Source organism: Helicoverpa armigera, chromosome 6 (assembly GCF_030705265.1).
Source record: "Helicoverpa armigera isolate CAAS_96S chromosome 6, ASM3070526v1, whole genome shotgun sequence".
Classification (NCBI taxonomy): Eukaryota; Metazoa; Arthropoda; class Insecta; order Lepidoptera; family Noctuidae; genus Helicoverpa; species Helicoverpa armigera.
Window position 1 is genome coordinate 434,504 of NC_087125.1, and position 18,450 is coordinate 452,953.

General features: G+C 41.6%; 2 protein-coding genes across 2 annotated transcripts in view; both read left to right on the forward strand.

Annotated features, from left to right (window-relative positions):
• Positions 1-11,565: 11,565 nt before the first annotated feature.
• On the forward strand, positions 11,566-15,521 carry LOC110376989 (nucleolar protein 58). The gene is made up of 5 exons (XM_021335660.3): positions 11,566-11,761; positions 12,682-12,758; positions 12,980-14,128; positions 14,433-14,568; positions 14,901-15,521. The coding sequence occupies exons 1-5, from the start codon at positions 11,717-11,719 to the stop codon at positions 15,108-15,110; spliced, it is 1,617 nt and encodes a 538-aa protein (XP_021191335.2). The 5' UTR covers positions 11,566-11,716; the 3' UTR covers positions 15,111-15,521.
• Positions 15,522-16,506: 985 nt separating this feature from the next.
• Positions 16,507-18,450, forward strand: part of LOC126053468 (dynein intermediate chain 3, ciliary) — a 235,617-nt gene continuing 233,673 nt past the window's right edge. Inside the window, exon 1 of the mRNA XM_049852405.2 lies at positions 16,507-16,759. Coding sequence (XP_049708362.2) covers positions 16,709-16,759 — 51 coding nt within the window. The 5' untranslated portion in view covers positions 16,507-16,708. The remainder of the gene's footprint in view (positions 16,760-18,450) is intronic.

Sequence of the window (18,450 nt, forward strand, 5' to 3'; positions counted from 1 at the left end):
CGAACGCGCCAACGGCAATCACTCAATGGCTCGCACGCCGAAGACCTCAACGACAGCGTCACCATGTCTCGCGACAACTTTACCGCACTGCTGACGACTATCCAGCAGTCCAACGCGGATATGTGCGAGCGCATGCTGCAGCGCCTGTCCGCGACGGCGTCCACCCCGACCGCATCACCGGCACCAACGCCGAGCGCGGCAGAGAGGACCGGCAACTTCGCTCGATGCACGTCGAGATTCTCCGGATCGGCGAAGGAAAACGTGGAAACGTTCATCGACGCCATTGAGGCATACAAAGAGTGCACCAATATTTATGACGATGTGGCCATAAAAGGCATGTCCATGCTGCTGACAGACGACGCAGCGACCTGGTGGCAGAGCATTCGTTCCGAAGTTTCGTCGTGGAATGACGTAATAAAATACCTACGCGACGCATACGGAGATCGCCGCCCCGAGAACAAAATATACCGAGAATTGTTTAGAATCGAACAGGCCGAGGATGTTCGAACAGACATTTTCATAGCGAAGAGCCGAGCGCTGTTATCGCGCCTACCAGCGGGCGACCTATCATTGAAGGTGCAGCTCGATATGGTTTACGGCCTACTTCATCGCAAAATTCGAAAACGCTTACGTCGCGAAGAGTTTAATAATTTCTCTGAACTTCTGAATAAATCGAGAATTATCGAAGAAACTATCGCCGAGTCAACAAAGAGCGAAGCGCTCTACTCCGCACCGAAGAACACTGCGGCCAAACAGCCCGCAATGTACAGCAATGCACGCGCCGAGCCGCACGGAGCACCCGCAGCGCGACGCAACGACGGCGGCGGAGGCCCGCTTCAAGCGCCCGCGCGCCCTCTCCCCGCGCGCCCGCGCTCCCCTCGCGACGAGACAGCGCCGACGCCGCGCGAGCCGCGCGCGCCGCGCCCTCCGCCCGAGCGAGCGCCCGCCTCCACAACACGTCAGGAGCAGACGCATACGTCATCACCGGCGTCATCGAGACCTGCATCGCGGCCATTCTGCGTGTCCTGCAGAAGATTCGGACACCGAAAGGAACAGTGCCGTAAGTCAACAGGCACAGGTGAGTCAGCTGCTCAGACTAATAATAATCCGGTGTCGTGTTATCAGTGCGGTACACAAAATGTGACTCGTGAAAACTGTAAACAATGCAACAACGAACAAAGTTTTTATAGCATTGCCCCGCGATGTGTTTCTTATTCTAAATCAACGCAACAGTCGAATCATAATATAAGTAATAATAGTTACGTTGCAAATTGTATAGAGTCGACGTCGCATTCGAACATATTTTCTAATAACAATTGTGTTCAACAGAATAGCGGGTCATGTGATAGTCCGCGCATAAACGAGCAACCATCTAAACAAAAATTAGATTCGCGTTATTTACGTAAACAAAATCGTACGTGCTCAATTAATAACTTAAAACTAAATAAAGAGTTTGCGGACGTTCACTTGACCAGCAACGTGGTGAAATGTTACCACGAATATGTTACGAAGAATAATAGCAAGGATAACATGATTATTGATAACGCTCATTGTGAATTAGGGTGCAAGCGCCAATTATCTACCATTGTACCGGAAAACATTTTATGTTGCGATGACGCCGACGACGACTATTCTTCGCATTATTTTAATATGTGTAATGACGCCCGCTATATAGAGGGGTGTAACCAATATGCTTGTAATTTGTTTAGTGATTCTTTTTGTTCTTGCAATTGTTTTAGGCATAAATTAGATATTAAGGTGTGTAGTGACACAATATATTGTGATGAGAGCACGCGCGCCGGTGACGGTAACCATGATAAACTCGGGGTAGTTTCGCGACCAATTTTTAATATAAAAATATTAGGCGCGTCGGGAACCGCGTTAGTTGATACCGGTGCTAAAATTTGTATTGCGGGCCACACGCTGCACATCCTCCTACGTCGCAAGGGTCATCCGCTTCAACCGGCGCGAAGACGTATCAAACTCGCTGACGGACACGCGCGCGAGCTTGACGTCCTAATGACTACTCTGGACGTGCACCTGGAGGGAAAGGTGGTTCAGGCACCCTTCCTCATCCTTCCGGATGCACGACAGAATGAGACATTACTGGGCATGGATTTCCTCTTGGCAGCTTCATTAATAATGGATTTTGCTAGGAAACGTTGGTGCTTTTCAGAGACTCGCCACTTGGAGTACCCAATGCAGTTCGAACCCTCCATCTTGCCACAGCTTTCCTGTTCCTCCGCGGATGTACTCCGGGAAGATGAAGGTACAGTATTAACCCAACCGGAACGGGACCTGCTGGAGCAGACCTTGGTGGACAATGGGGACATCTTCCAGCTAGGGGGAGAGCCTACCCCCTATGCTGAACATCGCATTGATACAGGTGAGCACCCTCCTATCTCGGTACCACCGTACCGATTGACCCCGGCCAAGAAGGAACTTATGCGTCAAGAAATCGAGAAGATGCTCAAGGACGACATCATTGAAGACTGTGAGTCTGCATGGTGTTCTCCTGCTCTTCTAGTTCCTAAGGCCAACGGCAGCATACGCTTCTGTGTAGATTACAGGCGCTTAAATGCTGTTACCAAAACCGACCATTATCCTATGCCGTTGATTGACGAACTATTACAATCAACGAAGAGGGATTGCTATATGAGTACCCTGGACCTTAGGTCAGGTTACTGGCAGGTGAGTGTGAATGAGCAAGATAGAGATAAGACCGCTTTCATCAGCCCACTGGGAACTTTTCGCTTTAAGCGTATGCCTTTCGGACTGAAGAACGCGCCATCGACGTTCCAGAGGTTGATCGATCGTCTGCGCTCATGCTCATCTCTAGCCAACGTCACCATCCTGGCCTATTTGGATGACCTCCTGATCATCTCCGAAGGTTTTCAGCAGCATCTAGAGGATCTCCGGTCTGTCTTCAGTCGCCTTCGAGAATTCAAGTTGCGGGTGAATCGAGATAAATGCGTATTCGCCAGGGGGAGTGTCCAGTACTTGGGCCATGTTATTACCCAACAGGGAATCTCACCTGACCCTGACAAGGTCAAGGCCGTTCTGGATATGCATGAACCCAACAACTTGAAGCATCTACGAACCTTCTTGCAGACCTGCTCGTGGTTCCGCAAATTCATCCCGAATTTCTCGGCCGTGGCCGAACCTCTGACTAGATTAACTAGGAAAAGTCAGACTTGGACCTGGGGTACAACGCAATCCTCTGCTTTTCACGACCTGAAGCGACTTTTGACTTCAGCTCCAGTGTTAGTTCAGGCAGATTTCAATCGCCCTTTTATCCTCCGCACCGACGCTAGCAATTATGCGCTGGGAGCCGTCTTGCTCCAGGGGGAGGATAAGGAAGAAAGACCCATCGAATACGCCAGCCGTCTTTTGACCGCCGCTGAGCGAAATTATTCGACCACTGAGCGAGAGGCTCTAGCCGTCGTATGGGCTGTAGAGCGATTTCGGTGCTACTTAGACGGACATCCCGTAATTATAGGTAGCGATCACCAACCCCTCCGTTGGCTTATGACGCTCAAATCCCCTACAGGACGCTTAGTAAGGTGGGCTCTTAAACTTCAGTCATTCGATATTCAGTATCAGTACACCCCGGGAAAGGCGAATGTAGTGGCAGACACACTGAGTAGGCCTATATGTTCACCAGATACCCGCGACTCTTGCGGTATCTGCACAGTGATTGTCGACATTCCCGCTAGGAGCCCCGAAGAGTTAAGGCGGGAACAGCTTGCCGACCCGGAGATTCAGAAGATCTTCACCGATATGGAAAGTACCGACGAAGTAGCGTCACGGAGATGGACAGAACGCGGATACCTGTTATCCCTAGGAGTACTTTACCGATACAACCCTGATTCGGATAGTGAGTCTCCTCAGCTCGTCATTCCTCTCTCCCTTCGTCCTGAGATCCTCAAGGAGTGCCATGATTCCCCCCTAGCGGGACATTCTGGGATCGATCGCACTTACCTCAAGATCGCTCAGTCTTTCTATTTCCCTGGGATGCGGAGGATCGTTACAGATTATGTGAAGGCTTGTGTAGATTGTCAGCGATACAAGGCTGCCAATAACAAGCCCCCCGGACTGCTCCAAACGCCAGTGTTACAGCAACGCAATGAGGTCTTAGCTGTTGACCTTTTCGGTCCCCTACCTGAAGGTGAAAACGGTGAGAGATGGATTCTTCTGGTTGAAGACACCGCTACCAGGTGGGTAGAACTTTTTGCCCTGCAGGAGGCGACTGCTGAAGCTTGCGCACGAGTGCTAACCGAAGAATACTTCCTTCGGTATGGTTTACCCCGCAGGGTAACGTCCGATAACGGCGTACAATTTGTTGGGGCAGTCATGCAACAATGTATGTTTATCTTAGGGGTAAAACAAAATTTTGTACCACTTTACCATCCAGAGGCAAACCCCGCTGAACGGAAAAACCGCGATTTAAAGGTGCAGCTCGCCCAACTCGTGGAGAATGACCATGGTTCTTGGCCAGCGAAGCTACCGGTGATCCGTTTTGCCCTGAATAGCGCCGTTTGTAGAACCACCGGTGCTACTCCCGCATTTCTGATGTTTGCCAGAGAGATGAGATCCCCCACCGAAGCCCGTCATGATTTGAGAGCCATACTCGATAAAGAGAACTTCCTTCCTCAGATCACTCCCTACTTAAGGAGCTTTATTTCTAACCTGGCTGCGGTTCGAGAGCGAGTAGAAGGACAACAAGATCAATCCAAGAGGTTTGCTGATCAAGCACGTAGACCTAGTCCCAAATATAAGGTAGGTGACAAAGTATTAGTCCGGACCCATGCCCTTAGTCAAGGGAGTAAAGGTCTGACCGCGAAATTCTTTCCCAAACGCGACGGACCCTACGTGATCACAAAAAGGGTTAGCCCCATGGGCGTAGCCAGCTTTGGCCTCAGGGTGGGGCAGCAGTCAACCTATCCCCCGGGGGAAGGCGAGGGCCCTCCGATTTTTTGTATCTTGAGCCGTTAATCTCAAACTTGTTAATCCCTTAATTTGAGAGGTATATATTTTCAGGTACAGAAAATAAACAATCACACACACGACAAATGCCAAAAGTAAGGGCATATAATCTCTGAATACGCGAGCGAAGCGAGCGCGAAATTTTTATCGGACTTAAACCAAATAGGTATTACGTAAAATTTAGCCCAAACGTACGTATCTTTTTGTTTGTTGACAAATGCAAAAATAAATGCATATAGTTTCTGAATACGCGAGCGAAGCGAGCGTGAAATTTTTATCGGACTTAAACCAAATATTACGTAAAACTTAGCCCAAACGTACTTAACTTTTTGTTTCTTGATAAATACAAAAATAATATGTCATGTGTGTTTCATGACAAAAGGTACCTGAAAGAGTGATTCATATCCCAGTGATTGAAAGATGCATATCTATCTTTTCTTTTCAATGACACATTTTGCCCATGTCTAATGCCTCGCCTCTCGCGGCTCTCGCTCGCTCGACCCGCATCCCGCTCAGGGGGGGGCAGCTGCCCCTCCCTGCCCGTACCTCGCTACGCCCATGGTTAGCCCGACTACCTTTATCTCGCCAACAGAAAATCCGGCCGACAGTCTCGGTAAGTATCATACACAGGATATAACACCGTTCGTGGACACTGGTACAGGTAATGCAGTACCACCCAATCCTGTTCGACCCAAACGACGTCGCGGACGTCCGAAACGCTCGGGCAATGAGCTAGTCCAGGAGCGAGGACGCTCTCCCGAACTAGAGGGGGAGTATGTCGCAAATCGAATTACCCCGCGCATTTCTGGACGCCGACAAACTCGCGTTCCCGCTCGTTTCCTAGAATAGACGGAAGGGGCGGGGCGTTCGTAGCTTACGCGAATGCGCGCCGACGCGCCACGAACGCGCAGCGACGGGCGCGCCGACATTTTGTTTTTAGTCAGTAGACGCAGGAGCCGCGCGCGATAAGCATCGATCGCAAGTACCTATTGCTAGATCCGCCGCGCGTGCCCTCACAAAGGTTCCTCTACGAAAAACTTTAATTAAATTTTTATTACCTATTACGGAATTTTAATTTATTCTTATATTATTTCTCAACAATTCTAAGATTTTTGTTTCGGCTGAGGGTAAGCCTGGCGTTCTGAAATATAATGCAATTTGTAACTACCAAAGTCATGTACTTATTTGATGATGAGAAACAATAATAATAATGGATTGATTTTAAAGTCACCAAATATTTTTAACCGAATCTCAAAAAAGGAGGTGGTTCTCAATTTGGATGTTTGTTTTTGTTGTTTTATATTCCCCATATTTGTTATTAGGTCCAGGATCTGATGATGGAAACCTTGAGAAATCGAGGCAGCTCTCGAAAATTGTAAGCATAGATAAGGTTATAACTTGACACTCAGATGTATGTCTGATAACACTATGGAACAGTAAAGGTTTAGATCTGACCTGATGATGGAGACGAGAGAAGTTCGGTTGTCGAGTTTCCTCGACCTTCTCTGGTCTCCATCATCAGGTCAGCTCCAAACCTTCACGGTTTCAGAAGCCTCGTTAATACGAATAATATATTATAAGCCCAAACACGAGAAAGTTTAAATATTCAGTTGTCGTGTTCCCTCGACCTTCACTGGTCTCCATCATCAGGTCAGCTCAAAACCTTCACTGTTGAATAGTGCTACCAGGCAAACACCAGAGTGATAAGATTTCACCCTATGTATTTCTGCAACTTTCGAAAGTAGCCCTCGATTTCTCAAGGTTTCCACCATCAGAACCTGACCTGATAATGGGACCACCTCGAAAGTAAAAAATCATCAAAATCGATAAATAAATGGCTGAGTAATCGCGTAACAAACATACAAAAAAAACGGTCGAATTGAGAACCTACGCTTTTTGGGAAGTCGATTAAAAATAAGTCGGCGGCGGCCATCTTTCCATCTTGGACCAGCTTTCGATGAACAGCGAGTAGCACTTCCGACTACCTATTTGCCCTTTCAAACAATAAAATCGTCATAAAATTTTGCGATAACCACACCTAACTACAGCTCTCGTCAAGCAGCTTTGCCGCTCAGTTAAAAAGTTGGAAGTAACGAATCGCCATTAAGTTTGGCAGGTCTACAGGAATTCTGCACATAAAACACCCGAAGAAATAAGTAAGTCTTCATTTGCCGTCTTCAGAAACCCTAAAAACCGAAGATGTTTTTTATTCCGGCTACAACGTATTTTCTACCACTGATTTTCTAGCTTTTTTTTTCAAAATAAATAAATTAAGTCATTTTACTTTTCCAAATTTATTTTCAGATTATGGTAAGTATACAAAAGTGCAATTTAGTAATATTATAATATCAAATTATTAAATCGATTCTTTATTTTAACGAATCGGATCATTCGATGCAAAACTTCTTTCACCGTCGCCATCTTGTCTATGCGTCTTCAAATTTAAAAAAACAACTAATGTAAACAAACATGGCGAGTTCGATCAGAATTCCCGGTAATTACGATTGGATTTTAAAAAGGTATATTTCTAACGGGATGCTAAATATGAAAGGTTTGAATGCGTTAAAATAATTTAAATTTATTTAGGTATTTTATTTAGTACTCACAAATGCGGTTTGATTGGAAAGAAAATAAATATGAGCGTAATTAATTAGGTGTATGACTGATTTGCAGACCCCGATTGGGGTCCGCTACGGATTTGACGGTTAAGTTACGTCCTCTACTTATTTATGTCTTCTATTTACTTACCAAGGATTAGGATTTATGATTAAGAGATAATGAATTAACAACGCATCAGAAACATAAAACACAGTGATTATCACCTCATGAAGTTACCAAAAACAGATGAGCCGTTTAATCTGGCAGCCCCGTTCCGGGATTATTCGTTTACGACACGTCGCGCCTTTGGCACCGATTTTCGGCCAGCAATTAGTGATGCGCGTCAATCGTGCTTTGGGGATTACGGATCAAGTAAAAAAGGTACGAATGGCTTGCTTACCTTGCCACGAACGGAAACTGAGGTGATGATCCACTAAACTTGTAGTTTAATCTAGGTGTACAGTCTCGGAATGTTTTTGGGGCCGGTTTTTTATAGCAGTTTTTTTTTCTATTATTTCATCATATCTCTATCAGGGTGGTAGGTTAGTTAGTGATCCCTTACCACCTTTTATATGTAGGTATGTAATGCAATGGTACAATTAATGTTTAACTAATTTTATTTTATTATTAAATTAATTAATTTGCTTGCCATATTATATAAATAGATTTTATGAATATGGAAAAATATGCCTACATAATTATTTTAAAATTAAATGGAAACTCATTGACACAGCTTATTTGTGGGGTCATCGTCATAATGAGGTGCGAACCGTTATAACATTAACAAATAAATCAATAACCAGCCGATACGCGAACCGAATTGATGCTAATTAGTTCGCTTGTTAGACTCGGCAAACACCTAAATTGTTGTAGTTATTCGCTTCACGCATACGGTATGTTTAGGGTGTAGTCAAATTGAGATATAATGGGGATCATTGGGTTTATGAAATTGATATGTTTTAATTAACTGAATGAGTCTTTTAACAGCGTGCTTGCACGCCCTGAAACAACTATCAAAGGTTAATTACCAAATTAAATTCAACCTCTTTTGACCACATAACAATAATGGGTTCTAATACCAATGTGAGTGATTTAAGCACTGATGCAATTTGTAATCCATTATCTAAAGCACCCATCTATCTATTACTTATCTATGTGCTAAGCTTATAATATCGAGAGCTATGCACAATCCAAATATTAATCAAGTAGTAATATAGCGCGCTGTTCCGACAGCCAGCCGGCACTAGATACCGAAGTTATTATACCCTCGTCTGTAATCACCAGGCGTTTTACAAGATCTATTGTATCCGCAATATTGGACCTCGCTAATGGACGGTGGAACCTATTAAATCCTGAAATTGATATACCAATTTGTTACGTAGCCCTATCGTATCGAGCGATATTATGCCCGTTAAGATTCATCGTCAAAACTAAAATATTTCGCAGAAAAATCGCGCTGTGTTGACTAAAGTTAAACATTGTTCGTAGGTGACATAAGCTATGGATATTGTAAGTTATTTACAAGGCCGGGTTTAGTGCGGCCTGTTCTGAGCCAGCTTTATAGGCACGCCGTTAGGCTAGCCATATGCTTCATAATGGCGGCAATTTTCTTCCATATTGCTGAGATACACTTGGGAGTGACGAAATTTATGAACAGGAGTTTGGTGTCTGAGCTAATGTTCAAGTGCTATTTGAATATAATTCAGTACCTTGTACACTGACATTTTATTTTTAGTGTACCTAAAAAGACATTGTAAACAAACTACGGATGCCAATGTTTTCTTTAAAAGTAGGCCAACGCATTTATTATTACGTTACAGAATATAAATAACTACCTTATCAGTTTTGCAATTTCTGCGTGTTCAACCTTTATCACCCTTTGTGAAAACCCAAATTCTTTCAATAAGTTACCCTGCCCTGTTTTTCTCTAAAGATTTTATGTGTGAAAGCAGCTATTTATAAAGATCAAAGGAAAATCGTCGTCTACAAATCTAAGGCAGCATCGAGAGCGGTAACGACAGGCAACATTTATCTCCGGTGCCGGCTGTCACCGCCGAGGCTCATAAACGCGGGTCTGGCAGTCGTCAGGTGTGTTGCGGTGAGCCATCCGATAGCCCGACCCTCGCCCGGATCGCTTGTCGATACTGCTGGCTAATCGCTCCCCTGGGCGACCCTCGTCGGCGCACATTAGCCCGGCCCGCTTTAACGACTCGCTGTAAACATAAAATCGTTAAGATTTCATACCTAACATCCCTTCTGTAAGTTTCTTTGAAGTATTTTCATTTTTATATGCACCCAAGGTGCGTGGGAGATGTGAAAAGGCTCCGAAAGTAATTGACCCAGTTTCCGCACAAAGCATCGAGTGTTGACGTTCAAGCGTGTATAAGTGTAATAGAGTGAGCCAGCGTCGGTTAGCCTGCGATTGTTTGTGTGTCGGCGACATCAATAGAGATTGATCGAATTGTATTAGTCGCCCAATCGCAGCGTGCCCACAATTTGTAGCTTTCAGAATGACGCTGTTAAACTAAAAAGTTATTTTAAGACGATTTTAGAAATTGCAACTTAAAGAGAGGTATAGTGGCCCTCACAATAGACTTACTACCTGCGGGTGCGAAGAAGTGGCCCAAATAGTAGACAAGACTGCATCTACACTTACTTATCGCAAACATACAGTCCAATTTACAACTTTATTGAATCCACTTTATATTTCCGCTCATTTCTTAGAAAACGTTGAGGCAATATTGTATAGAAAAATGTTAAAGCGCTCAGCTCAATCCAATTTCTTGTATAAGCCTAAAATGTTTTGAAAATAAACGGAATACCTACGTTTCAATCGGAACATCCAATACACAAAATAATCACGTTCCTTACTCGGAGTGACGCAGACGCTCGTTCACTCACCGCTTCGCTCGATGGAATCCATTCACTCGTTCATTCGCTCAATCATTCACCCCACTTGCGAGTGGATGCATGCCTTTATGCAGAATTATTGAATTTCCAAATCCACGTAGCGCCCGACGACGCGAGGCGCGCAGACAAAAATCCATTTGGCAAATATTTATACGCTTAACGATGAGGAAGGCACTTAATGTTCATAATAAGTTTTGAAGCGTGCTCTTCATTTTGATTTTGCCTCATAAACTCACCGGGGAAGGTGAAATCTTGTTAATTTGGTAAGTTATTCCTTCGATTTAATTTAACGCTGTTACTAAATCAGCTCAGAGACCGCCTACACGCGCTTGTTCCAGAACAAACAAAATGGAATATTTTGAAACCCATTGCTGGTTGGATAAAGGGTTTTGGTCAGTGGGTTGTCTAAGGGGCGGAGTTTTATCTGAAATAGGTAGTCAATCATCACGTAAGCAACATCTTAAACCTCATTAGCAGCTGTAATAAGATTCACTACGTTCAAGTTCAGATGATAGTTATGCCCACTTTCGTGTCATGAAATAAACCAACTGAAATCCTTTCCTTAGCTACTCTCACTTAACAAATCAGTGCATCAACTCTAAAAGGGAGTATGTATTGAGAGTACGTAAAAGAAGTATGTAAGAGAGTACATGAGGGAGTAGATAGGGAAGTAAGAGTACATAGGGAAAGCACAAAATGAAGTACATAGAGAGTGTAAGTAGGTTTATAAGGGAGTACATACTACGTAGGGGAGTTCGTAAGGTAGTATATGGTCTATGCTGTCCCTACCGTACCTACCGTACCATAGGGGAACTATACAAATGATACTTTGAAGTTTATTTATTAAAGCAGACAAGAAAAAATATGTTACTTGATCTATTTCGTAATCTCGAAAATAGAAGGCCGAATGCAATAATTTAAATTTTTACAATTGTATTATATTTTTTAACAAAGTAGTGTTTTTTTAAACATAATCCAAAATAAATAAACCCAAAATACGATCCTAAGAATATTAGCAATATTTTTTTTTTTTACTTGGCAACACCACCATAAGGTTTCCGTGCGTCACTGTCAAAGACACGAAAATTCACGAAATGTCAATCGAGCAAAACCCCGCGATGCTCGTGTAGCGTCTCTGTTTATTTTAACGTAATTGTTTTACGTAATTACATTTCCGGATAAGTGAAAAGGACTGTTAAAAGTGTTATCGTAATCCTTCAACATGTTGGTGTTATTCGAAACCTCGGCGGGGTACGCCATATTCAAGGTAATAATCAACACGTGTGGATTCTAACCTATAAGCTTGAACGCGTTCTGTATTTTCTGAGAAAAACATTGTATTTACGCATTAATACCATGTGTTAGAGTTATGAATGTGTCCAAAATGTACTGTAACTTAAGTTTTAATTTATATTTTTGCGAAAAAGTGCCATAAGAACAATGTTTATTATGACCATGAGTTCCAAATACAAACACGTTTTCTATTTCCATGATAAGTAGGTTAATTTGTATTGCACAATATCAAACCTCTCTATTCTATTCATTCACCTCTATGGCACATTTTATAGATTCTCACTCGCGGAGAATATTTCATAGCCTGTGCATATGTTGGAATATTAAGTATGACCATTCTTATACAATATGGTTTATCTATTCGCTTGTAATTGCTACTACGCGGCTTTGTGATTATATCTGAATGCCCATAAATACATAGGAATATGATTATTTCTCATCCCGGTAGTGTGATAGATATTTGTACATTGTTTGATAACAACAAAACTTGTATAACCTCATTCTTTATCACTTTCAGTGTAAACATTAATTTCATTTACTAAACTTTAGAATCCTATTACTTTTAACACTTGGGTATTATGTTAACCCATTTACTCGTAATAATAATATGCAAATGCTGTTTGCGGGATACTAATTCAATACTCTTTTTCTCGCTGTTATTGCTGTAGAAATGATGCAAAGCCATTAAATATTAATATTTTTCTTTCTCAATTCAGTACATTAATTTAACAATACAATAAAACTGTAATAAGACCAATTTTGTTTAGAAAACTGGCAGAACTGCTTGTCTGTGTTATATTCTGTGATCTGTAAGAAGCTAAGACAACCCACTGACCAAAATGTTTGATTGTTTTTAGTACATGGGTTCTTTATATTTTGTTTGTTTTGTTTTAGTTACTGGATGAGTCCAAGTTGTCACAGATTGATGACTTGTACCAGGAGTTCAACACTCCCGAAGGGGCTTCTTCTGTGTAAGTTACATGGTTTACTATAATATAACTTTTTTATTATTTAATTTCTTAATAACTCTGTTTCTTTCTTAAAGTTGAATTTCTCATTACTTTAGCAGATTATTTAACTTTGTGATTGATTTGAGTTTGAGGTATTGTTAAAGTGTAGATTAAAATAAAAATATATTAAAATAATATAATTTATCATTAGATTTTTGTTTTAACTTGCCACATTTCCACAGTGTAAAACTAAAGAACTTCATAAAGTTCGAGGATACAGCTGAGGCCCTGGCAGCCACCACAGCAGCTATTGAGGGCAAAGTCTCCAAGCCATTGAAGAAAGCTCTCAAAAAGTACATCAGCAAGGAAGTACAGGACCAACTCCTTGTAGGAGATGCCAAGCTCGGTAGTGCCATCAGAGAGAAGTTTGACTTGCAGTGTGTATCTAACAACAATGTCCAGGAGCTGCTCAGGTGTATCCGCTCACAGATGGACAGCCTCCTTGCTGGTCTACCAAAAAAAGAGATGACAGCTATGGCCCTCGGTCTTGCCCACTCACTCTCCAGATATAAGCTGAAGTTCTCCCCAGACAAGATAGACACAATGATTGTGCAAGCTCAATGTCTGCTAGACGATTTAGACAAAGAATTAAACAACTATGTCATGAGATGCAGAGAGTGGTACGGTTGGCACTTCCCTGAACTCGGGAAAATCATCACTGACAACACTCTGTTTGTCAAAATAGTCAAATTAATTGGTACTCGAGACAACGCTTCACAGACAGACTTATCTGACATTCTGCCTGAGGACCTAGAGGAGAAAGTTAAGGAGGCAGCTGAGATCTCCATGGGCACAGAGATTTCTGAAGATGACATCTTGAATATTCAGAATTTGTGTGATGAGATCATTTCCATCACAGACTACAGAACACATTTGACAGACTACTTGAAGGCAAGAATGATGGCCATGGCACCCAATCTAACAGTGTTGATTGGTGAGCACATAGGAGCTAGGTTGATCGCTCATGCTGGTTCATTAATGAACTTGGCCAAGCACCCTGCTTCAACACTGCAGATCTTTGGAGCAGAGAAAGCACTTTTCAGAGCCTTGAAGACAAAGAAAGACACACCTAAATATGGTCTGATTTACCATGCACAGTTGGTAGGTCAGTGTAGTACTAAAAATAAGGGTAAGATGTCGCGTATGTTGGCTGCTAAGGCTGCGCTGGCGACGAGGGTGGATGCCTTCGGAGAGGATGTGACCTTCGAGTTAGGAGCTGAACACAAAGTCAAGCTGGAGAACAGACTGAGGCTGCTAGAGGAAGGCAACCTGAGAAGAATAAGTGGAACAGGCAAAGCTAAGGCCAAGTTTGAGAAATATCAGAGCAAGAGGTGAGTGTTCCACTTTATTATAACCACCAGTTTTTTCAAATGATGGCTTTATGCCAGTGTTGTGACTTTTTTGTATTTATGTCAAACTTGAAGTAGATATTGAAATGAGTAGTATTTTATGATATGTGTTTTTTCTTTTTGAGTCAGTTTAGTCAGCTATTTTGATTAATATTTACTTATGATTCATTTCTTTGTACTCCCTTCAATATTAGGTCTATCTTTCAGTTTTAAAAATAGATGAATGTACCATCCCCAGTCTCACAAACGTTCTATACGATTTTTAAAACTCCACCATGCTCCACAGTGAGGTGTTCCAATACCAAGTGGCTGGTGACAGCACCCTGGGCCAGAAGGCGGTGAAGCGCGAGCACTCGCCTGATGATGACGAATCCGGGCAAGTCTCCTCCAAGAAGATCAAACTCGAGGATGGTGCTAATAATGTAAGTGTTCATTTATTTATTTCAATATCCATCATTCATTTTCAGGCTATAGAAAATAAACATTACTTTTGTACGTTTTGATGGCAGTGATGCTAATTTTTCAGCACCTGCAATTTCACCTGCGTTCCGAGGGAAACAGCATAATGTTATTCTGACATTACTGCTAAGTTTCATCAAAATACGTCCAGTAGCTTCTGCGTGATTTTAGTTCCGTTTTCTTTTTGTGTCTTTAGGGAATTTCTTGTGCATATGTACTATACATTTATATGTAAAAAAAACATTCATAAAAATGCTTTTTACTTCCAAACTTTAACCCAGTTTTCTCTCCACAGGTCACACCGAAAAAAGAAAAGAAAATAAAGACAGAAGAGGCAGCAGATGAAACTCAGGAGGCTGAGCCAGTATCAGAGAAGAAAAAGAAAAAGAAGAAGAAGTCTGAGGGCCAGCCCTCCGAGGAAGCTGAGCCAGAGCAACCTGCTGAGGAACCCAAGAGTGAGAAGAAGAAGAAAAAGAAACGACAGTCACAGGTTGAAGAAGAATAGATAACCCACCCCTACAAGCGGATTTCAATACACTATCATCTGTAGACTTGATAACTAGAGATAGGAATTTGACAATAGCCTCAGACAGGTAGTGTCAGATTCCTATCTCCAGTAATCAAATCAACAGATGATAGGTTGTTGATATCTGCAGTAAGTCAACATAAGTTTAAAAAATATTACAGCTGAGGCATTTGTATCCACAATATGGTGATTGTGCATCTTTAAATAAATACTAACATGTAAAATCAGTGACGATACGGGTACTAAGAGTACATAATAAGTAGGTGAATCTATTGTGAGTTGTATCTGTGGTTCGGCCAGGTCGCTGTGTTCGTTACGAGTTATAGTCTGTAAGCAAGAATGTATTATTATAACTGTGGTTATAATAAAAGATTTATATTCATAACAGAACTTTTTATTTAATATCATATAACACATTCATTACAGTACTTTTTCGTGTTTCCGAAAAGTTACATTAACATGCCAGATAAATATATTCAGTACTTTTTGATAAAAAATACATATATTTTCCATGTTAACTTACGTTATCATATTTTTTCTGTTCACGTTCAGCAGAAAACCAGTTGCTCTCCAGGGCAATCACGTGAGTAGATACCCAAGTCAAGTCTTATTAGGTATCCAAGAAATATTGTCTAGTCCTTACATCTTAGGTAATCTGAAAGTTAGTTCGTAGACCTGCAAAAATAAACTAAACAAACTCTTAAGTTAATACCCAATATTGTTGGATACATTCATGTATCTTTCTAGAAGACATGTAGCAACAAAATGCAGTATCTCAAGTTAGGTAAAGAAGTCGTAGTTTGCTAACAGCGGGTGTTGTGTGCAAGTCAACAGGCCGGCTGAGCCAGCTTATCCCACAATAAGTGAGGCAAAGCCGGGGCCCCAACACGCCACGCCACGCCAACATAATGGACGCGGGTTAGAGCGCTAATGTGCCGCTTCAACGGACACAGTTTGGGAATTTTACTAGACTTGCTGGTTCATAGATTTCTGGTTTAGTCTTGGATAGGGATCTTTGGTACGTAATGAATGCCGTGTAGCAGCTAGCATTGCCTACCAATAAATATACTTATAGGTTTGGAAAACTGAAATTAGAATTAGAATTCGGAAAATTGAAAAAGATACAAGTTACGGTGACGGTGTAGATATTTCGCGTGCTTTTTTCAATTATAATATAATTTTAAATAATAAATAGGCAATGTAACGAAGTTATTTTTCATCTTAAAACGTTTCTACGCTTCTTTCATATAAAAAGTAACGCAATTGATTGTCTATTGATGCGCCCATTCCTTGACCAATAGATGGCGTCCGTCCACCCCGCCAAGGGACGGACATAGTCCTCTTCGCGCCGCGATTCGCATTGTGTCGAATATACGCCGCTCCGCGTTAATAATTCCATTGTTAAAACAATTAAGTAGTTAAAATATGTTGAATTTCTGTGAATTCTCGTGTAATAAGTGCTGTAATAAGTGTATTGAGACCTTGTAGTGCTGTGTTGATATCCCAGTGAGTGAGTTGAGTGAGATGAGTTTTATTAACCAGTCCGTCGGGCGCCGGTGGATGAATCAAGACAATCAATGATCCTGGAACGAGGCATCACCCTGGTTACGAGTCCCTGGTTTGTCAAGGTAAGTGGGCTTTATTGCTGCAAATAGTTATAGTGGGTATTGATGTCTCACGGAATCTCATCTGTAAGGATTTAATTAATATACGATTTGTGTTCACCGCCATATTGACGACCCCGCATTCTATTTTCAATTTTTAAATCGCGCGCTTCCTTCATAATTTTTTTCCCGATGAGGCTATTCTCACGCCATTATCGTCGGTAATTACTTAGGAGCCTATTTGAAGTCCTTTAATTATAGGTATTCTACGTACCTATTTAGCTGCCTAGTATGCCATCCTTCTTGATTAGGCAAGCGCCAAGTTCACCCGTCAAGACCTGTCCAAAAATGGTTTATAAGTGAAAACTTTACATTTAACACTTTCCAGCATAAATCTTAGTCTTTAGTGAGTTGGAAACTGTTCTCAGACTTGTATTCGTTTTATGATCGTCCTGAAGTTCTTCACAAGTTTTAAGTTGAAGTCTGTGTCGCGGAATAAATTAGTTTTGTGCTTCGCGTCTGTGTTGACATTGAAAATCATATAGCCTGATATTTTATAGCCCTTCTCTAAATAACTTGGATATACATATACCTTACGATAAATACCTAGGATTCCTTGTAGTTTTTCTAAGAAATATAGACTATACCTACATAATTATGTTCTCCAACAATACTTGTTATTGTGATCTGTTTCAACATATACCTACGTAAGAATCATAGGTATTGCTGCTTTTGATGGTTAGGTCCCATCCCAATAGGCAAATCCTATTGATGCTCTGCAGAACGAAGGTACCTAACTAGATAGGTACCTACTTACCTATCGAAACGACAACCAGATTGAAAACAACTTCGAATATAAGCAATTCGAAAAGTACTCCGACCTAGATTTTATTTAAGTATTTATTATTTACCGTCTACTTCACTGAACTTCAGAAATTTCAATATCAATAACAGTAACTTTCCACTTGTGATTTTTAAAGAAAAATACTCACAGTGAGAGTTGAGTTGATTGAGTAATTATTGATACAACGTTGTTATTTCGCCGAGGTCCGTAGTTCTTGCCGGGAATAAAGTTTGGAGTAACAAACCGTATTGTACAGAATGGTAGGGTTAGGGGAACATGGGTCAGACTTCGGATTTAATTTGTGAACTGCCTGCCTAACTGGGTAGTTACTAGACATGCTTGTAGGGAACACGTATGGGACTGAAATTAAACGTTCGGGTTAAATACTGGGATAGTTTCAACAAATATTGGGTGTTTATTCAGTTTTGAGATAGTTATTACCTACATAAAGAATATACAGAGCAACTTTAAGGCTAAAAACAACTATCTAATTTCAATTAATATTTAAAGTTATTTTTCTACTGTAAGATTGAAGGCAGTATAGCCCAGTATTGTCGGCGGATATTGTATCTTAAGTCCTCGTTAATCTCGGGGAGCGGGACCAACTTCCAACCTTTCTCATTTTAACTAGCGCTTGTAATTGTTTTGCTGAACTGAACTCTTCGATTTTTATTAAACTAAGTAAACTGTTCTTTATTGCTGCGTTGGCGTTTTGTAGCGCTTTGATTTTGTAATTGAGAATCAATTAATTGTTTGTTCCTTGAAAGTTCGTACAACTTCGCAGGGAACGTGAACGTTTCACCTTGTTTTTTTTTGTAGGATTAGGTCTGCTTATTATGTGGAACATGAATGTACCATACTGACTGTTTGG